The sequence below is a fragment of the Bubalus kerabau genome, chromosome 15 (genome assembly GCF_029407905.1).
Source record: "Bubalus kerabau isolate K-KA32 ecotype Philippines breed swamp buffalo chromosome 15, PCC_UOA_SB_1v2, whole genome shotgun sequence".
Lineage (NCBI taxonomy): Eukaryota > Metazoa > Chordata > Mammalia > Artiodactyla > Bovidae > Bubalus > Bubalus kerabau.
This window is the reverse complement of record NC_073638.1, coordinates 9091033-9110386: the sequence shown is the minus strand read 5'-3', so window position 1 is coordinate 9110386 and position 19354 is coordinate 9091033. Positions and strand designations below refer to the sequence as shown.

Here is a 19354-nt window from a genome sequence, read left to right as displayed (position 1 = left end):
GCCTATGGGAGCAGAGTCCACTACTTTCTATCAGAGTGATTCAAGGAAAGCATTCCATAGAATTTGTACCTTAAAGGGTTTCCCATCCACCAGTGGCCTGGCAGCCAGCTGGATTAGGACCCAGCCCCTACCACCAGTGGGCTGGCACCAGCCCCAGAACTCCCAGGACATACACAGCTAGCTCAGGACACAGTCCCACCAACCAGTGGATCAGTGCCAGTCCTTTGCTACCGGGCCATGCAGCCAGTCATTCTGGGACTCAGTCCCACACACCTCAAGCCACTGCATGAGGCAGGGCCTGGCAGCAAATGAGGCAGACATAAGTGAAATAGAGACTAAGAACAATAAACAAGATCAATGAAATGAAGAGCTGGTACTTTGAAAGAAGTAAAACTGATAAACCTTTAGCTAGACTCATCAAGAAAAAGAGAGAAGGCCCATGTAAATAAAATCAAAGCTGAAAGAAGTCAGCCAATACCACAGAAAGACAAAGGATCATAGGAGATTACTACAATTATATGCCAATAAAATGGACAATGTATAGAAAAGGAATAAATGTCTGGAAACGTACAATTTCCCAAGAAACAACCAGGAAGAAATAGAAAATATGAAAAGATCAATTACCAGTAATGAAATTAAATCAGTAATTAAATAAAATAAAACAAAAACTCCCAGCAAACAAAAGTCTACTACCAGATGGCCTCACAGGTGGTGAAGTCTACCAAAAAAATTGAAGAAAAATTAACAACCCTCCTTTTCAAACTATTCCAAAAATTTGCAGAGGAATACTTCTGAACTCATTCTACAACATCACGTCGTACTAAAACCAGACAAAAATATAGCACAAAAAATTTGCAGGTCAATACCACTGATGAACACAGATGGACACATCCCCAACAACAAAAAATAAAATTAGCAAATCGAATTCAACAATACATTAAAATGATCACACAATGATCTAGTGGGGCTTATCCCAAGGATGCAAGATGTTTAATATCCACAAATTATTGTGTTATACCACTTTAACAAATCAATAAAGAAATCATATAATCATCTCAGTAGGTATGAGAAAGCTTTGGACATCTTAGAATACACACACACACACACACACACATATAAAATGGAATGATACTCAGGCTTAAAAAAAAATTAAATATTACCATCTGTGACAACATGGGTGGACCCAGAGGGAATTATGTTAAGGAAAATAAGTCAGAGAAAGACAAGCATCATATGATTTCATTTATGTGTAGAATCTGAAAAACAAAACAAATGAAAACACATAACAAAACTGGAACAGAGTAATAGATGCAGAGAACAAATAGGTGATTGCCAGAAGAGAAAGGGGTAAAGGGATGAAAGAAATAGATGAGAGAGATTAAGAGATTCAAACTTGAAAAAAAATGTCAATGGAGGAAAGACACTTTAACCATGGTTTCCCTGACAGCTCAGTTGGTAAGGAATCCGCAGGAAATGCAGGAGACCCCAGTTCAATCCCTGGGTCGGGAAGATCCACTGGAGATGGGATAGGCTACCCACTCCAGTATTCTTGGGCTTCCCTTGTGGTTCAGCTGGTGAAGAATCCCCCTGCAATGTGGGATACCTGGGTTTGATCCCTGGGTTGGGAAGATCCCCTGGAGAAGGGAAAGGCTACCCACTCCAGTATTCTGGCCTAGAGGACTCCATGGACTGTATAGTCCATGGGGTGGCAAAGAGTCGGACACAGCTGAATGACTTTCACTTTTCACACTTTATAAATTTCATGAATTTAGAATATTATCTTTTTTGAGAAAGAAAGTTTTGAAAACTTGTATATATAAATATATGTGTAAAATGTCGGTAAATATAGAACAATTTTATGTCAAATGATACTTGAATTTACAAATTATTTTTTGAAACAACTCAGGCTATATTAGGAAACAAAAAGCAGAATAATTATTCAGTAAATGGGCATGTTGTATTTCTTCAAATTGTGCTAATGCTGCTCAATATTTGGAAGAAGAGATGCCTCTTGTTTAGAAAGATTTTTAGTTTAGAAACTTCTTTCTAAACAGATTCCCATGCTCTCCATGGGAAGAATCTACCACTTACTCTAAAGAGGGTAAAACAAGAAGACATGTATGTTCTCTCCCTTATGACTGATTCATGTTGATATATGGCATAAAACAACACAATATTTTAAAGCAATTATCCTTCAATTAAAATAAATAAATTTTTTAAAAAATAAGAAAAAAGTGCCTTTTGAAGAGGAAATATTTTATTTATTTATTCATTTTAATTTTATTTTATTTTTAAACTTTACAATATTGTGTTAGTTTTGCCAAATATCGAAATGAATCCACCACAGGTATACATGTGTTCCCCATCCTGAACCCTCCTCCCTCCCCATACCATCCCTCTGGGTCAAAAGAGGAAATATTTTAAAATTCAACAACAACAAGAATAGCGAGATATGCTTCACTTAGATTAAAAAGTGTTTCAAATTATTAAAATATCATCATGGTTATATTTTCACACAGGAAATAAGAGTTCTCTGTGTAATGCAGTGCCAAGTTTCTTCCAAAATCCAAGTTACATGAATTGATAAAATATTTAATGCTTATAAATTTGTTAACATTCCCTAAAATCTTTTGAGTTTTGTGAAACATTGAGAAATGAAATCACCCTTCCTTAATCCTTAAACTTTTACAGCATATCCACACTGGGTAGAAAAACTGAATGATACTCAGTTAGACAGTGGGAGCCCTCTGCGATGGGAATGTAAGGCTACTGGAAAACCCAGACCCACCTACCGCTGGCTGAAGAATGGACTACCCCTCTTGCTTCAGGTACTGTTGGTAACCATTTACATGTTCCAGTGATATTTTAGTGAAATTTCACAAAGGACAAACTAACTTCCTTTAGTCTTATTGAAAGCCATTTCTTATTTATCCCTTATATTTGGAATGAGAAAGATAACATATAAACAAATTAATTTTTACTCTTTAAAAAATTATTGAAGTATAGTTGATTTACAATGTTGTGTTAATTATTTCTGTACAGGACAGTGATTCAATTATATATATATATATATATATATATATATATATATATATATTCTTTTTAAAATGTCACTTTCCATTGTGGTTTATCATTGGATATTGAATATAATTGTATGTATTGTACAGTAGAACTTTGTTGCTTATCCATTCTACGTATAAAAGTTTACATCTGCTAGCCCCAACCTCCCACTATATCTGTCCCCCAACATCTGCCCCCCTGGCAAGCACTAATCTGTTCCCTATCTCTGTGATTCTGGTTCTGCTTCATAGATAGATTCATTGTGTAATATTTTAGATTTCATGTATAAGTGATATCATATGGTATTTGTCTTTTTCTCACTTACTTTGCTTAGTATGATAATCTCTAGTTGCATCCGTGTTGGTGCAAATGACATTATTTTGCTGGCTGAATATTCCATTGTATATATGTGCCATATCTTCTTTACCCATTTATCTGTTGAAGGACATTTAGGTTATTTCTATGTCTTGGCTATTGCAAATAGTGCTGTTATGAACATAGGTGTGCAAACATCTTCTTGAATTACAGTTTTGTCCAAATATATGCCCAGGAGTGGGATTGCTTGATCATATGGTAATTGTATTTTTAGTTTTCCACTGTGGTTGCACCAACTTACATACCCACCAATTGGAGAAGAGTTCCCTTTTCTCTACATCCTCTCCAGCATTTGTTAGTTGTAGACTTTTAAATGATGGCTATTCTGACTGGTGTGAGGCTGTACCTTATTGTAGTTTTGATTTGCATTTCTCTACTAACTGGCAATTTTGAAAATCTTTTCATGTGCCTGTTGGCCATCTGTGTGTCTTCTTTGAAGAAATGTAAATTTAGGTCTTCCACCCATGTTTTATATAGGGTTCTTTTTGTTGTTGTTGAAAAAAATAAAGTTTTCTTTAATTTCAATTGCCTCATTACTTTCTGGTAATACATTACTTCTTCAAATTTTGTTCAATCCTATAAGTCCATAGGAAAATATCAGTGATTAACTCATTGCCATTTTTAGCAGACTTTTAGACATCATCTAACCTACTGCTGTCACTTTGAAGACGGTGGGATAATGAAAAAATAAACTTGCTTGCCTGAGATTGAAACCATTTACCACAGATTGGGACTTGAACCTATGGGCTGGGATTCTAACCCAGCCAAAACCCACAATACCTGGTTTCAGGACTGAATGAAGCTCAAGTTCTTGATGTCTCATCACAGAAAGATTTCAGTGAGAGACAAAGTGATGGGTAAGAAATGGATTTATTCAGATTCAGAGAGAAGTACACTCCACAGACAGAGTGTGGGCCATCACAGAGGGCATGTGCAGTGCAAAATGTGGTGTGGCTAGCTTTTATAGGCTGGGTATTTTGTATGCTAATGAGTGTTAGGATTACTCCAACTATTTTGGGGAAAAGAAGGAGATTTACAGGAATTGGGTCATCATGCACTCCTCGGTCTTTTGACAGTAATTCAAACTGTCATGGTGCCTCTGGGTGTGTCATTAACCTTGTTGAATGAGGATGAGGATCCAATCAAAATCAACTTGTCTACTATCTTGGATCCATTTGATTCTAATCAGTTTATCTTGTGTCCTTCAATTCAGTTCAGTAGCTCAGTCTTGTTCAACTCTTTGTGACCCCATGGACTGCAACACACCAGGCCTCCCTGTCCATAACCAACTCCCAGAGTTTACTCAAATTCATATCCATTGAGAAGGTGATGTCATCCAACCATCTCATCCTCTGTCATCCCCTTCTCCTCCCACCTTCAATCTTTCCAAGCATCAGGGTCTTTTCAAATGAGTCAGTTCTTCACATCAGATGACCAAAGTATTGGAGTTTCAGCTTCAGCATCAATCCTTGTGATGACTATTCAGGACTAATTTCCTTTAGTATGGACTGGCTGGATCTCCTTGCAGTCCAAGGGACTCTGAAGCATCTTCTCCAATACCACAGTTCAAAAGCATCAATTCTTTGGTGTTCAGATTTCTTTATAGTCCATTTCTCACATCCATACATGACTACTGGAAAAACCATAATTTTGACTAGATAGACCTTTGTCAGGAAAGTAATGTCTCTGCTTTTTAATATGCTGTCTAGGATGGTCATACCTTTTCTTCCAATGAGCAAATGTCTTTTAATTTCATGGCTGCAGTCACCATCTGCAGTGATTTTGGAGCCCCCAAAAGTAAAGTCTGTTGCTGTTTCTATTGTTTCCCCATCTATTTGCCATGAGTGATGGGACCAGATGTCATGATCTTAGTTTTTTGAGTGTTGAGTTTTAATCTAACATTTTCACTCTCCTCTTTCACTTTCAACAAGAGGCTCTTTAGTACTTCTTCGCTTTCTAAAGTAAGTGGAGCTTCATCTGCATGTCTGAGGTTAATCTTGATTCCAGCTTGTCCTTCATCCAGTCTAATAATCTTAACAATATACTCAGCATATAATTTAAATAAGCAAAGTGACAATGTACAACCTAGACATACTCCTTTCAGATTTGAAACCAGTCTATTGTTCCATGTCCAGTTCTGTTTCTTTTTGACCTGCCTACAGATTTCTCAGGAGGCAGAACAGGTGGTCTGGTATTCCCATCTCTTTCAGAATTTTTCACAGTTTGTTTTGATCCACACAGTCGAAGGCTTTGGCATAGTCAATGAAAGAGAAGTAGATGTTTTTCTGGAACTCTCATTCTTTTCAATGATCGAAAAGATGTTGGCAATTTTATCTCTGGTTCCTCTGCCTTTTCTAAAACCAGCTTGAACATCTTGAAGTTCACACTTCACATACCACTGAAGCCTGGCTTGGAGAATTTTGATCATTATTTTGATAGTGTGTGAGATGAAGGCAATTGTGCAGTAGTTTGCTGCACTCAGTATGCCAGCAAATTTGGAAAACTCAGCAGTGGCCACAGGACTGGAAAAGGTCAGTTTTCATTCCAATCCCAAAGAAAGGCAATGCCAAAGAATGCTCAAACTACCACAAAATTGCACTCATCTCACACGCTAGTAAAGTAATGCTCAAAATTCTCCGAGACAGGCTTCAGCAATACATGAACCATGAGCTTCCAGATGTTCAAGCTGGTTTTAGAAAAGGCAGAGGAACCAGAGATCAAATTGCCAACATCTGCTGGATCATCGAACAAGCAAGAGATTCCAGAAAAACATCTCTTTCTGCTTTATTGACTATGACAAAGCCTTTTACTGTGTGGATCACAATAAACTGTGGAAAATTCTGAAAGAGATGGGAATACCAGACCACCTGATCTGCCTCTTGAGAAACCTCTATGCAGGTGAGGAAGCAACAGTTAGAACTAGACATGGCACAACAGACTGGTTCCAAATAGGAAAAGGAGTACGTCAAGGCTGTATATTGTCACCCTGCTTATTTAACTTCTATGCAGAGTACATCATAAGAAACGCTGGACTGGAAGAAGCACAAGCTGGAATCAAGATTGCCAGGAGAAATATCAATAACCTCAGATTTGTTACTTTTCTTTTATTGTGGTCTTCAGTCTTTCTGCCCTCTAATGGAGAAGCATCAGTTCAGTTCAGTTCAGTCGCTCAGCAGTGTCCGACTCTTTGCGACCCCATGAATTGCAGCATGCCAGGCCTCCCTGTCCATCACCAACTCCCAGAGTTCACTCAAACTCACGTCCATCGAGTTGGTGATGCCATCCAGCCATCTCATCCTCTGTCATCCCCTTCTCCTCCTGCCCCCAATCCCTCCCAGCATCAGAGTCTTTTCCGATGAATCAGTTCTTCACATTAGGTGGCCAAAATACTGGAGTTTCAGCTTTAGCATCATTCCTTCCAAAGAACACCCAGGACTGATCTCCTTTAGAATGGACTGGTTGGATATCCTTGCAGTCCAAGGGACGCTCAAAAGTCTTCTCCAATACCACAGTGCAAAAGTATCAGTTCTTCAGTGCTCAGCTTTCTTTACAGTCCAATTCTCACATCCATACTGGAAAAACCATAGCCTTGACTAGACGGACCTTTGTTGGCAAAGTAATGTCTCTGCTTTTGAATATGCTATCTAGATTGGTCATAACTTTCCTTCCAAGGATTAAGCATCTTTTAATTTCATGGCTGCAATCACCATATGCAGTGATTTTGGAGCCCCCCAAAATAAAGTCTGCCACTGTTTCCACTGTTTCCCCATCTATTTCCATGAAGTGATGGAACCAGATGCCATGATCTTAGTTTTCTGAATGTTGAGCTGAAGCTTACTGATGGGAGAGACTGACTGAGGGGGAAACTGGATCTTGTTCTGATGGGTGGGGTCATGCTCAGTAAATCTTTAATCCAATTTTCTTTGAAGGGTGATGCTGTGTTCCCTCCCTGTTATTTGACCTGAGGCCAAATTATTGTGGAGATAATAAAGATAATGGGGACTTTCTTCAAAAGGTCCCATTCAAGCACTCCTTGGTCTATGCCGAAAGCATCAAATTGATGCTTTTGAACTGTTGTCTTGGAAAAGACTCTTGAGAATGCCTTGGACAGCAAGGAGCTTCAACCAGTCAATCCTAAAGGAAATCAGTTCTGACTATTCATTGTTAGGACTGATGCTGAAGCTGAAGCTCTAATACTTTGGCCATCTGATGTGAAGTACTGACTCCTTTGAAAAAACCTTGATGCTGGGAAAGATTGAAGGCAGGAGAAGAAGTGGACAACAAAAGATGAGATGGTTGGATGGCATCACCAACTCGATGGACTTGAGTTTGAAGAAGCTCCAGGAGTTTTTGATGGACAGGGAAGTTTGGAATGCTGCAGTCAATGGGGTTGCAAAGAGTAGGCCATGACTGAGTGACTGAACTGAACTGGGCTATGTTTCTCTTTCAGAAGTTGTGCCCTGCCACTTTCACTCCTGTTATAAGATCACATATATTGTAAGAGACATGATTGGGAGAGAATCTTCATCTTCTGTGTCCTAGGCAGTTTCTTTCCATGACCTCCTTCTAACATAGACTTAAATTGCTTTTTAGTAAATCTAGTAATGTTTTTAAAGCAACTTAATAATACCAGATTTGAAAATAAATCACCATTTATATCAGAATAATTGTTATAATTTCACCTTTCCCTTGTATTCCTTTTAAGCCCAGGAGAAACAATTACCTATGGACAAAAGGGAGGGAAAGTGTGTAAATTGAAATTCCAAACACAGCTTCTGCCCAAGTTCTGCCATTATCAAAGGATCTCGTTTCTGTAGTTTGCCTTTTTGGACCTTGATTTGCCCTTTTGTAAAATCAAAAAATTGGATCATATCACCCTCACAGTCACATCCAACTCCATTATTCCCTTATTCTAAAATCACTAAGGCCCAAAGCACAGTTACAGAAAAAGACCGACACAAATAAAAAGAGTAAGAGAACTGTTAAAGAAAACTGAGAGGGAGGGAGCAGGAATCCTGGGACATTGGCTTATTGCCTGTCTCTCTAATCTTCTTGGGATATCACACAAACCTTGGGAAGGGGCCTGTGGTGGTTATATTGTCTACTCTCATCAACTCAGTAAATCCGCTGGCAGATGAATGAATGGGTTCATTTTAAAAATGATGTCAAATTACTTGGCATCTGTTGATAGATAAGCAAAGCACTGCTCACTAAAATTAAAAGAATGCTTTGCTTGATGTTAAATAGATAAGATATCTGATTGTTAAACAACATTTTAAATTTAAAATTTGTTTTTGAAGTGTGCTCTTGGCCTCAGTTTACCTCAGTTTGCATATGTTTAATTTTTTGCCTTATGTATTATTTCATCTGATAATGAAATTTACATTTTCTGACCAAAAGTTTTATACAGATTCCAGTTATAGGACAGTTTTTTTTTTTTTTTTTTTTTTTTTTTAATCTATGTCATTGTGCTGGGAAGTGAGAGAAAAGACAAACATCTGACCATATCTATATAATAAAGGCATTCTTGGAATTTAGTGGACTGTATTTAACCTTGATCCTACATATCTGCAGTCTCAATCCTTTCTACATTTGAACTCCAGCTTCTTATTTGTAAAATTAATTCAATAAAAGCATTATCTGATGACTGTATTTCATAAGCTTAACCAGTATACCAAACAAAAGCAGCTTATTTTAAAATATAATCAAAAGTAAAATTCATAAAAATAACTATAAGAAGATATAATTTCTTTTCTGATCAAAACATAGCTATATTTTGCATTAGAATAATGCATAGTAAATTTGTTTTCCTAAGTTGAAATAATGTTCAACTGTATTAATTGTGGGGGCTTCCTGTTGACTCAGATAGTAAAGAATCTGTCTGCAATGCAGGAGACCCAGGTCCAGTGCCTGGGTCAGGAAGATCCCCTGAAGGGAACAGCTACATACACCAGTATTCTTGCCTGGAGAATTCCATGGCTAGGAGTCAGACGGCTATAGTCCATGGGGTTTCAAAGTTGGAGGCTTTTTTTTTTTTTTTTAATCTAGGACAGAGTAACTGTAAAATATGTGTGAAACATTCAATTTCTATATCTATTTTTCTTATTCCATTACAGAGTAGGATTGAGATGGTTAATGGAGTATTGATGATCCACAACGTGAATCAATCAGATGCTGGAATGTATCAGTGTTTGGCTGAAAATAAATACGGAACCATTTATGCAAGTGCTGAGCTGAAGATTTTAGGTATGCATTTTCTAACTAAATAAATAGGAAAGAAGTGTGGCTTCTTTTCATGCTCTAATTCTTACTATACTGAACGTTTATGATGTGATTGTAAAAATCTATTTTATCTTTTAAAAAGAAATAATATGCCTTGCTGATATGTACTTTTTAAATTTTGGGAGATAAGGTTATATGGCATACAGTTTGTCCCATAACTTTTATTTTCTTTAATTTTAGTTTTAATCATAACAGATTTACACAATATATCTTTTCTATGGCTTTAAAAAATCACATAAGAAAAGTATGCTAACTTTCAAGGAAAGTTGTCATAAGGGTAGAGGATCAGAATGTAGGTTATCAACATAGCAATGCTTAATATTTTCCCAAGCTGCTCCTACCTACCAGTAGGTATGGGGCTCCTGCAAGGCAGGACTCCCAAGAAAGCATTCTCTGTTAAAGGGATGTTATCACCTTAAAAGGTTAATGAGAGCCCTCCTAAAGCCAGGCACAGTAAGCTCATAGGGTTACATCTGGAATATAACCAGAACACTAGCACTACTTCACACTTTACTACAAGAAAAATTCAGTTCAGGGAAATAGACTACCAGATTGAGTCTCTTTAGGTCACTGGACTTGATTTTCTTTTTTCTCACTCTCAAGATTTTATAAATTTTGGTTCTGGGATAATTATAATACAAAGAGAGAGACTTAGATGATCTTAACACACCATTTCTCAAAAGTGGGCAAAAGCCTGAGTGTGCTTTATACTTCCCACTGACCCAAAGCACAACATTAACAGAAACACCCAAGCTCTTGGAATCTGAAAATGTGCCTTTCATATATCAGTTAAATATAATATGCCATAAATCAACTTGAATTATGAATGTTTACATTTGAAATGTCTTCATACTACAACAAATCCATCCAATGTTGATACAGGAGTCCATGTTTCAGTGTATTACATCCTAACCAATCCAAAAATATTTGCTTTCTTGTTAACTCATACACCTGTATTTCTGAATTAAAAAACTTCTTCAGAACTCACCTAATCAATGGTTTATCCAGAAACACTCTCAAATGGGTCCCTTTCTTATTCAAAAATATGTTTTCAAATTTACCTTTAATAAGGTATATCCCCAGTAGGCAACAAAATATGTTATCTTTCTATAAATTCCTAAACTTTTCTTTCAATTTCTTAACTCATTTCAGTTGGTACCTTTTTCTGTTTGTGATGCATAGATATCTTTTAATGTTACGTGCTATGCTAAAACATTAGATATCTTTTAATGTTATGTGTTATGTGCTAGTATAACTATGTTATACTTCTATGTAATTAACATAAAACACAAATGAAATATTCATAAGTTGTCAGATTGGCATAAATAAATGTCTAAGATACAGTAAACTTGTACAGATATTTTCCAGTTTCTCTTTTAGATATAAAAGTGTCTCTTTTTCATTTGTTTGTTTGTTTTTTCACATAATCTTTAGTTCAGCATTTTAGGAATCAGTGAACTAAAATGGACTGGAATGAGTGAATTTAACTCAGATGACCATTATATCTAATACTTTGGGTAAGAATCCCTTAGAAGACACAGAGTAGCCATCATAGTCAACAAAAGAGTCTGAAGTACATGCAGTATTTGGATGTAATCTGAAAAACGACAGGATCATCTCTTTTCGTTTCCAAGGCAAACCATTCAACATCACAGTAATCCAAGTCTATGCCCCAACCACTAATGCTGAAGAAGCTGAACGGTTCAATGAAGAAATACAAGACCTTCTAGATCAAACATCCCCAAAAGATGTCCGTTTCATTATAGGGGACTGGAATGCAAAAGTAGAAAGTCAACAAATACCTGGAGTAACCGGCCAATTTGACCTTGAAGTACAGATGAAGCAGGGCAAAGGCTAACAGCGTTTTGCCAAGAGAATGCACTGGCCATAGCAAATACTCTCTTCTAATAACACAAGAGAAGACTCCACACATGGTCATCACCAGAAGGTCAATACCAAAATCAGGTTGATTATATTCTTTGCAGCCAAGGATGTATAAGCTCTATACAGTCAGCAAAAAACGAGGCTGAAAGCTGACTGTGGGTGAGATTATGAACTCCCTATTGCCAAATTCAGACTTAAAGAAAGTAGGGAAAACCACTAGACCATTCAGGTATGACCTAAATCAAATCCCTTATGATTATACAGTGGAAGTGACAAATAGATTCAAGGGATTGGATCTGATAGAGTGCTTAAAGAACCATGGAGGGAATTCATCACATTGTACAGGAGACAGGGATCAAGACCATCCCCAAGAAAAATAAATGCAAAATGTAAAAATGGTTGACTGAGGAAGCCTTACAAATAGCTGAGAAAAGAAGAGAAGCTAAAGGTAAAGGAGAAAAGGAAAGATACACCCATTTGAATGTAAAGTTCCGAAATAGCAAGGAAAGATAAGAAAGCCTTCCTCAGTGATAAATGCAAAGAAAAAAGAGGGAAACAGTAGAATGGGAAAAGACTAGAGATCTCAAGAAAAGTAGAGATACCAAGGGAATATTTCATGCAAAGATGGGCACAATTAAGGACAGAAAAACTGTACAAAAAGATCTTCAGAAACCATATAATCACGATGGTGTGATCACTCACCTAGAGCCAGACATCCTGAAATGGAAAGTCAAGTGGGCCTTAGGAGGCATCACTATGAACAAAGCTAGTGGACATGATGGAATTACAGGTGAGCTATTTCAAATCCTAAAAGATGATGCTGTGAAAGTGCTGCACTCAATATGTCACCAAATTTGGAAAACTCAGCAGTGGCCACAGGACTGGAAAAGGTCAGTTTTCATCCCAATCCCAAAGAAAGGCAATGCCAAAGAATGCTCAAGCTACCACACAATCGGACTCATCTCACACACTAGTAAAGTAATACTCAAAATTCTCCAAGCCAGGCTTCAGCAATACGTGAACTTCCAGATGTTCAAGCTGGGCTTAGAAAGGCAGGGTAACCAGAGATCAAACTGCCAACGTCTGCTGGATCATGGAAAAACACCAGAGTTCCAGAAAAACACCTACTTCTTCTTTATTGACTATGGCAAAGCCTTTGACTTTTGGATCACAACAAACTATGGAAAATTCTTAAAGAGATGGGAATAACTGCACCCCCTGACCTGACTCCTGGGAAATCTGTATTCAGATCAAGAAGCAACAGTTACAACTGGACATGGAAGAGCAGACTGGTTCCGAATCGGGAAAGGAGTACGTCAAGGCTGTATATTGTTGCCCTGCTTAATTAACTTATAGGCAGAGTACATCATGCAAAGTGCTGGGCTGGATGAAGCACAAGCTGGAATCAAGTTTGCTGGGAGAAATATCAATAACTTCAGATATGCAGATGACACCGCCCTTATGGCAGAAAATGAAGAAGAACTAAAGAGCCTCTTGATGAAAGTGAAAGAGGAGAGTGAAAAAGTTGGCTTAGAAGTCAACACTCAGAAAACTAAAATCGTGACATCTGGTCCCATCACTTCATGGGAAATAGATGGGGAAACAGTGGAAACAGTAAGACTTTTTGAGTGCAGCCATGAAATTAAAAGACATTTGCCCCTTGGAAGAAAAGCTAGACCAAAAGCTGTCTAGACCAACCTAGACAGCATATTAAAAAGCAGGGAGATTCTTTTGCCAACAAAGTTCCGTCTAGTCAAAGCTATGGTTTTTTCCAGTAGTCATGTATGGGTGTGAGAGTTGGAACACAAAGACAGCTGAGCATCAAAGAATTGATGCTTTTGAACTGTGATGTTGGAGAAGACTCTTGACAGTCTCTTGGACTACAAGGAGATCCAACCAGTCCATCCTAAAGGAAATCAGTCCTGAATATTCATTGGAAGGACTGATGCTGAAGATGAAACTCCAATACTTTGGCCATCTGATGGGAAGAACTGACTCATTGAAAAGACCTTGATTCTGGGAAAGATTGAAGGCAGGAGGAGAAGGGGATGACAGAGGATGAGATGGTTGAATGGCATCTCTGACAGGCTTGACATGAGTTTGAGCAGGCTCCAGGATTTGGTGGTGCAGCAAGCCTTGCGTGTTGCAGTCCATGGGCTAACAAATAGTTGGATACAACTGAGCGACTGATCTGAACTGAACTTTAGTTCATCATTCTTAACCACAGTTACCTACTGGAATGTCTTGGGAAGTTTAAATGAAAACTATTAATAAAAATCTAGTAATACAAAATAAATATTAATGAATGTTCAGGCCTAGGAGAATAATTGCAACCAATGAGTTGAAATTTAAATTATTCAATTTCTTAAAAATGTATTTCTTAAAACTCTACATTTAGTTTTGTACACTATTTAAATGCACTTCTCAGGTGGCCCCATGCTAAAGAAGCTGCCTGCCAATGCAGGAGGTGCAGGAGATCCCAGTTCCATGCCTGGGTCCAGAAGACCCCTGAAGTAGAAAATGGTAACCTGTTCCAGTATTCTTGCCTGGAAAATTATGTGTGGCAATGATTGGACATGACTGAGAATCTGAACACACACACACACACATACACATTATTAAATAAAATATGCGTCAAGACTCAGAGATTAGAAACAGCTGACACAGGATTGCCTTCTCCACAGATAGCCTCCATTTTTCCAAAGGAAGGCCCAAACAGACCCATGTTCAACCCCTTCACCTTTTGCCCAAGGGGATCATTAAGCTTTCACAATTAAAGTTTAATTATAATTAAAGCATCTCATTCTTTGAAACAACTTTTGTCTGTGAACTTCCCTGGTGGCTCAGATGGTAAAGCGTCTGCCTACAATGCGGTAGACACGGGTTCAGTAAGCCCCACAATTGTAAGAACCTGCTAAAGGAAAGGACAGCCAATAAGATATCTATTAAGTAATAATTAAATTAAATTTCAAATTAGTGCCTTTTATATGTGTAGGTATCCTATGATTTTATTAAAAATGCATTCCAAAGATAAAATTGCCCAAACTCAGTGAATCATCCATTAGAAATTACTGTCATTGCTTCTGGTAGAATTAACCTTTTCTTTTTTATAGCTTCAGCTCCCACTTTTGCACTGAATCAACTGAAGAAAACAATAATTATCCCCAAAGACCAAGAAGTCATCATAGAGTGCAAACCTCAAGGATCTCCAAAACCAACTATCTCTTGGAAGAAGGGAGACAAAGCAGTTAGAGAAAATAAAAGGTTAGAAGTCTATTTCATAATTTAAACTTTTAATATCAGACTTTTCTGAAGTTGCAGATGATACAGACAAAATATATGAGTCTTAACATAATGGTGAGACATATTTCATGAAATGACTGAGCTATGGTTTTGTCTTCATAATAATTAAAAAAAGATCAAGTGATCTATAAAGTAAAAAGTTCTATCTCAAAATGGCCATACTTCTTTGTTTTTGTGGTATTTCAGCACCAACTGGGAATTTCACCAGATTATGAAGAAAGCAAACACTTTCATTCAGTTAGTTAATTTTTCATTTTGGGTCTCCAGGTTTGAGGACCCAGAAGTTATCTATGATAATTTTTAGATGATGGGTTCTCATTTCAATGTTAGTATTAAAAATAATATAAACATATTCTTGATATCCTGAGTAATCCCTTTTGGACAGAATACTGCCAAGCAAAATTTGCATCTAAATTTTCATTTTTGCTTTAATTATGTTTATGAAACATACTGTAGAATTATTTCTTTTGCTACATGCAAATGAGGAATGTACAGAGAACTTTCTACCATATAAAGGTCTGTCATTGATACATAAAGCCAAAGCAGAGCATAGGACTACAAATGGGGAAAAATGATGAGAGCACCACATAGTTGCACAACAGTCCATGTACAACAAATTCAAAAGTCCCATGTGTTACCAATCATTATCATCTGGTGTTGCAAATGGTGGTTTGATAAAATATTATCCTCTATTATGTTAAAATAATGTTGCATATTGTTTAAGGTTATGTTTTTTATTGGATTTATAAAAATAAGGAGTTTATGTTTTGATTTATGTTTCAGTCTTAGTAAACATATAGCTAAAATAATTTAAGTCAGCATTAGAGCCCATTAAACAATGCCTTAAGAAATTTTGGAATATTTTGACATATTTGAAAAATATCTTTGGAATATACGCTTTTCCCATTGAAGTCTGAGAAATATTATTTTAAGTTGCATGTCTCTAATGAAATAATTTATGAATGATTGGATTATGATTAGGCCCAAGGATCTATGCTGCCTAGAATTGATATGGATTATCGTGGACATTGGGTTTCCCAGGTAGCACCAGTGGTAAGGAATCCATCTGCAATGCAAGAGATGTGGGTTTGATCCCTGGGTCAGGAAGATCCCCTGGAATAGAGCATGGAAGCCCTCTCAAATATTCTTGCCTGGAGAATCCCATGGACAGAGGAGCCTGGTGGGCTATGGTCCATAGGGTCACAAAGAGTTGGATATGATTGAAGTGACTTATCTCGCACATAATGGATATTTTGTTAAAAACAAAAACAAAAACACTCTTTCTTAGTGCAAGTGAGATTGGGGAGCGAATTACAAGCTGTAAGTTTAGTGTTGCATTTGGTTGAACTGTATATGGTTGAAATGAATTTTTAATGATTATTGCTCAGAAATATGAAAAAAAAAACAAACAAAAACCTCACACAAACCTTTCATTATAATAGAAGAAAATGAATTTATAGTATTCTAGTAAGAACATATATTATACATTGCTTAGTTATCATTTTTTAATGTATTAAATTTTCTCATAATATCATCAATATATATATGCCATATTAGTATAAGCCATTCCATTTGAAATGCATTACTTTGTTTTATGTTTGAAAATGACATGTGAGCCTTGTCTTATTTCAGTTCACCATAGAATGTCCCTCATCAACTATTTGTAGACATCACATTGAGTTTAATAAGCCTAGTGCTATTTCTTTTGTCAAAGCAAAAGTACTGAAAGAGGAATGGGATTATAAATTTCTATTACAAAAAATATGAGTGTATGAGTGTAATAAACTTTTTATTTTACAGAAGTCAAAATTCATAGTTATGAATTTTCCATTTTTCTTGCTCCCTTTTCTATTTACTGCTAACTCCTTGGTTAACAATGAAATACAATGGCATCAAACTAAGATCACTCACATTTTCATATTTCAATACCTCTGGTCAAAATGCTATTTAGCAATAATATTGAAAGGTGTTTTTATTTAAGTAAAAGTAAGATTTGGACACAATTACTTAGCATTTTATTACCCTGAACTATATGTTTAAATCTGTAAATTGGTTTAATTTAATAACAAATATCAAATATAATAGTGCACCTTTATTCTTAAAAATTGGCAGGCACACTTGCAAAATATAATTTTTAGTGATATATAACTTACTAACATTTTCGGCAGTGTCAAGTTTCACTAAGAATACAATCTAGTTGAATATAAAAAATAAATGTTCAAATATTAAAATAAGAGGCTAAGATTTAAATAACAGTAGAAAGAATTCCACAAAGCATTATAAGAATACACATAGATAGTGGACAATTGTACATTCTAAAAAATGAGCTCAAAACAAAAGTTTAAATGTATATATTTTATATGCTTTAGAAGAGTATCTTAATTACATATGACAACTTGTTTTCTTACATATATTTTAGATCATTTGTATCTGTTAAAAGCACTTCAGCCATTTGTAAGTAGAAAGGGAGTGTTTTGCCAAAAGTTTTCAGTTTTGCCTCAGATTCAATGGATTTGCTAACAAAATAAGTCACACGTTATATACAAATGAATAATACCACTATTTATTAGAGAACTACCTAGCTTACTTTCTTTACTAACATTAAAAGAAAAGAGAAACAGCAGAGGAGAGCAATAATACATACCTCACCAAATTGGATTTGCTCCCATCCAAACTTAAATAGCATTGGGAAGTCTCATGTCACAACACATACTGAGTCCCAACTGGGCAAAGGTCCCAGGCCGTGCATCCACTCTTTGGGTGAGTCTCTTAAAATTGTAGTTCAGGGCTTATAATCCGTCATTCATCAACCTGTGAACAAATTGAAGCTCTGCTTTCATGTTAATGGTGTTTGTTTTGCCATGTAAAACTTGGAATGTTGTTAAGACCCAGGGCTTGTTTGGCCAGGCCCCCTCCAGGGGCTCAACAATTCCAAGATTTTTACCTGTCTTATCTGTGGTGCTGCAAGTCTTGCACTCACACCAAGCAGTCTGGGCACTCACAGTCAGGCCAGGTTCAGGCAAGGTCAGAGGCCTGCTCTGCATTGTCTCTTAAGCCTAAAAAGACTATCTATTTAATTTCCCTAACAGGGAGATGTTAGAAAACTGTTAATGCTTTGAAAATTTAGGGTCATATGTATTTCACATTGGGGCACAGGTTCAAATCATTGTTTATTTTGTTATAAATATGTTCAGCATTCATGTAATCTGCATCAAGTATGTCCTTCACTCTTCCAAACTCTAACTAGAAAAAAAATGTTAAATGAAGAGCCTGACCTTCATTCACAATCTTCAGAGTTATTTGGGGTCTTTCCAAAATAGGATTAAAACAGCAAATGGCAATTTCCTATATGGAGACATAAACACTAGTATTACATTGGGAAAATGGTATTAAAATAATAATATATCATAAAAGGAGCATTAGGTATGAGAAACATATCACTTTCAAAGCATAAAATTGTGTCCAGAGCAATAATCTAAAAATATAATAAAAGATTTCAATTGCAGAAAAAAATTGTCACCAAATCAGCTGAAAATATGTCAGAAACTCAAAACGGTGAATTTGAATCAGCATTAATTTCAATGTAATTCTAAACTGTAAATCTATAACAAATTGAGATTAATAAGTCATTTATTTTATCAATAGAGTATCAATTTATTACCTTACCCTCTTCTGCCACATTTTGATGGGTATGTCGGGGCGCATTGTAATTTCCTCAGTTCTGTCTTGCTGCAGCAAAGATTTGAAATGGTGGGCTCGTGTTACAGCTTGGTTACAGCTCAGTTTTATTCTGAAAATAAAGGGTAGTACACCCTGGAGGCATGAGGGCAGGCCAACCCCAAAGGAGAGACCTCAGTCCCTCTTGACTTCCTCCTTTTATATGTTTCCTCCTCCCCTTGAGCCTACCCTATGCAAATTGGGCTAGCCAAGAAGGTGGCATGTTTATTTCACCTGAATTTCTCACTCCAGTCCATGGATTTTCTTTTGTTCCACTTTCATGGACTTTTTCCTTTGTCTTTTAGCCACTGCCATTTTGGACTCCTTTTTCCTATTCTAACTACCTAACAGAATGTTCCTAAATTCAGTTTCATTTTGTTTTGGGAAGGAGTCTTCAGAACACAAACTTTCTTAAATTTATCTGTTTTGCTAAAGAAATACATAAATCATTATCCTAAAGTTTAAAGGGCTTCCTGGGTGGCTCAGCAGTAAATAATCTGCCTGTAATGCAGGGGTCATAGGAGACAGGGGTTCGATACCTGGGTTGGGAAGATCTCCTGGAGGAGGACATTTCAACCCACTCCATTATTCTTACCTGGAGAACCTCCAAGGACAGAGGAGCCTAGTAGGCTACAGTCCATAGAGTCACAGAGAGACTGACAGGACTGAAGATACTTTAGCATGCACACATGCATGCAAATTTTAAAATGTAATAAAGAATAACTAGGACATA

General features: G+C 36.6%; 1 protein-coding gene across 1 annotated transcript in view; it reads left to right on the top strand.

The window, feature by feature from the left end:
* The window catches only part of CNTN5 (contactin 5), a 649216-nt gene that overhangs the window by 309923 nt on the left and 319939 nt on the right, over positions 1 to 19354 (top strand). The window contains exons 9-11 of the mRNA XM_055548167.1: positions 2692 to 2828; positions 9552 to 9681; positions 14715 to 14865. Coding sequence (XP_055404142.1) covers positions 2692 to 2828; positions 9552 to 9681; positions 14715 to 14865 — 418 coding nt within the window. The remainder of the gene's footprint in view (positions 1 to 2691; positions 2829 to 9551; positions 9682 to 14714; positions 14866 to 19354) is intronic.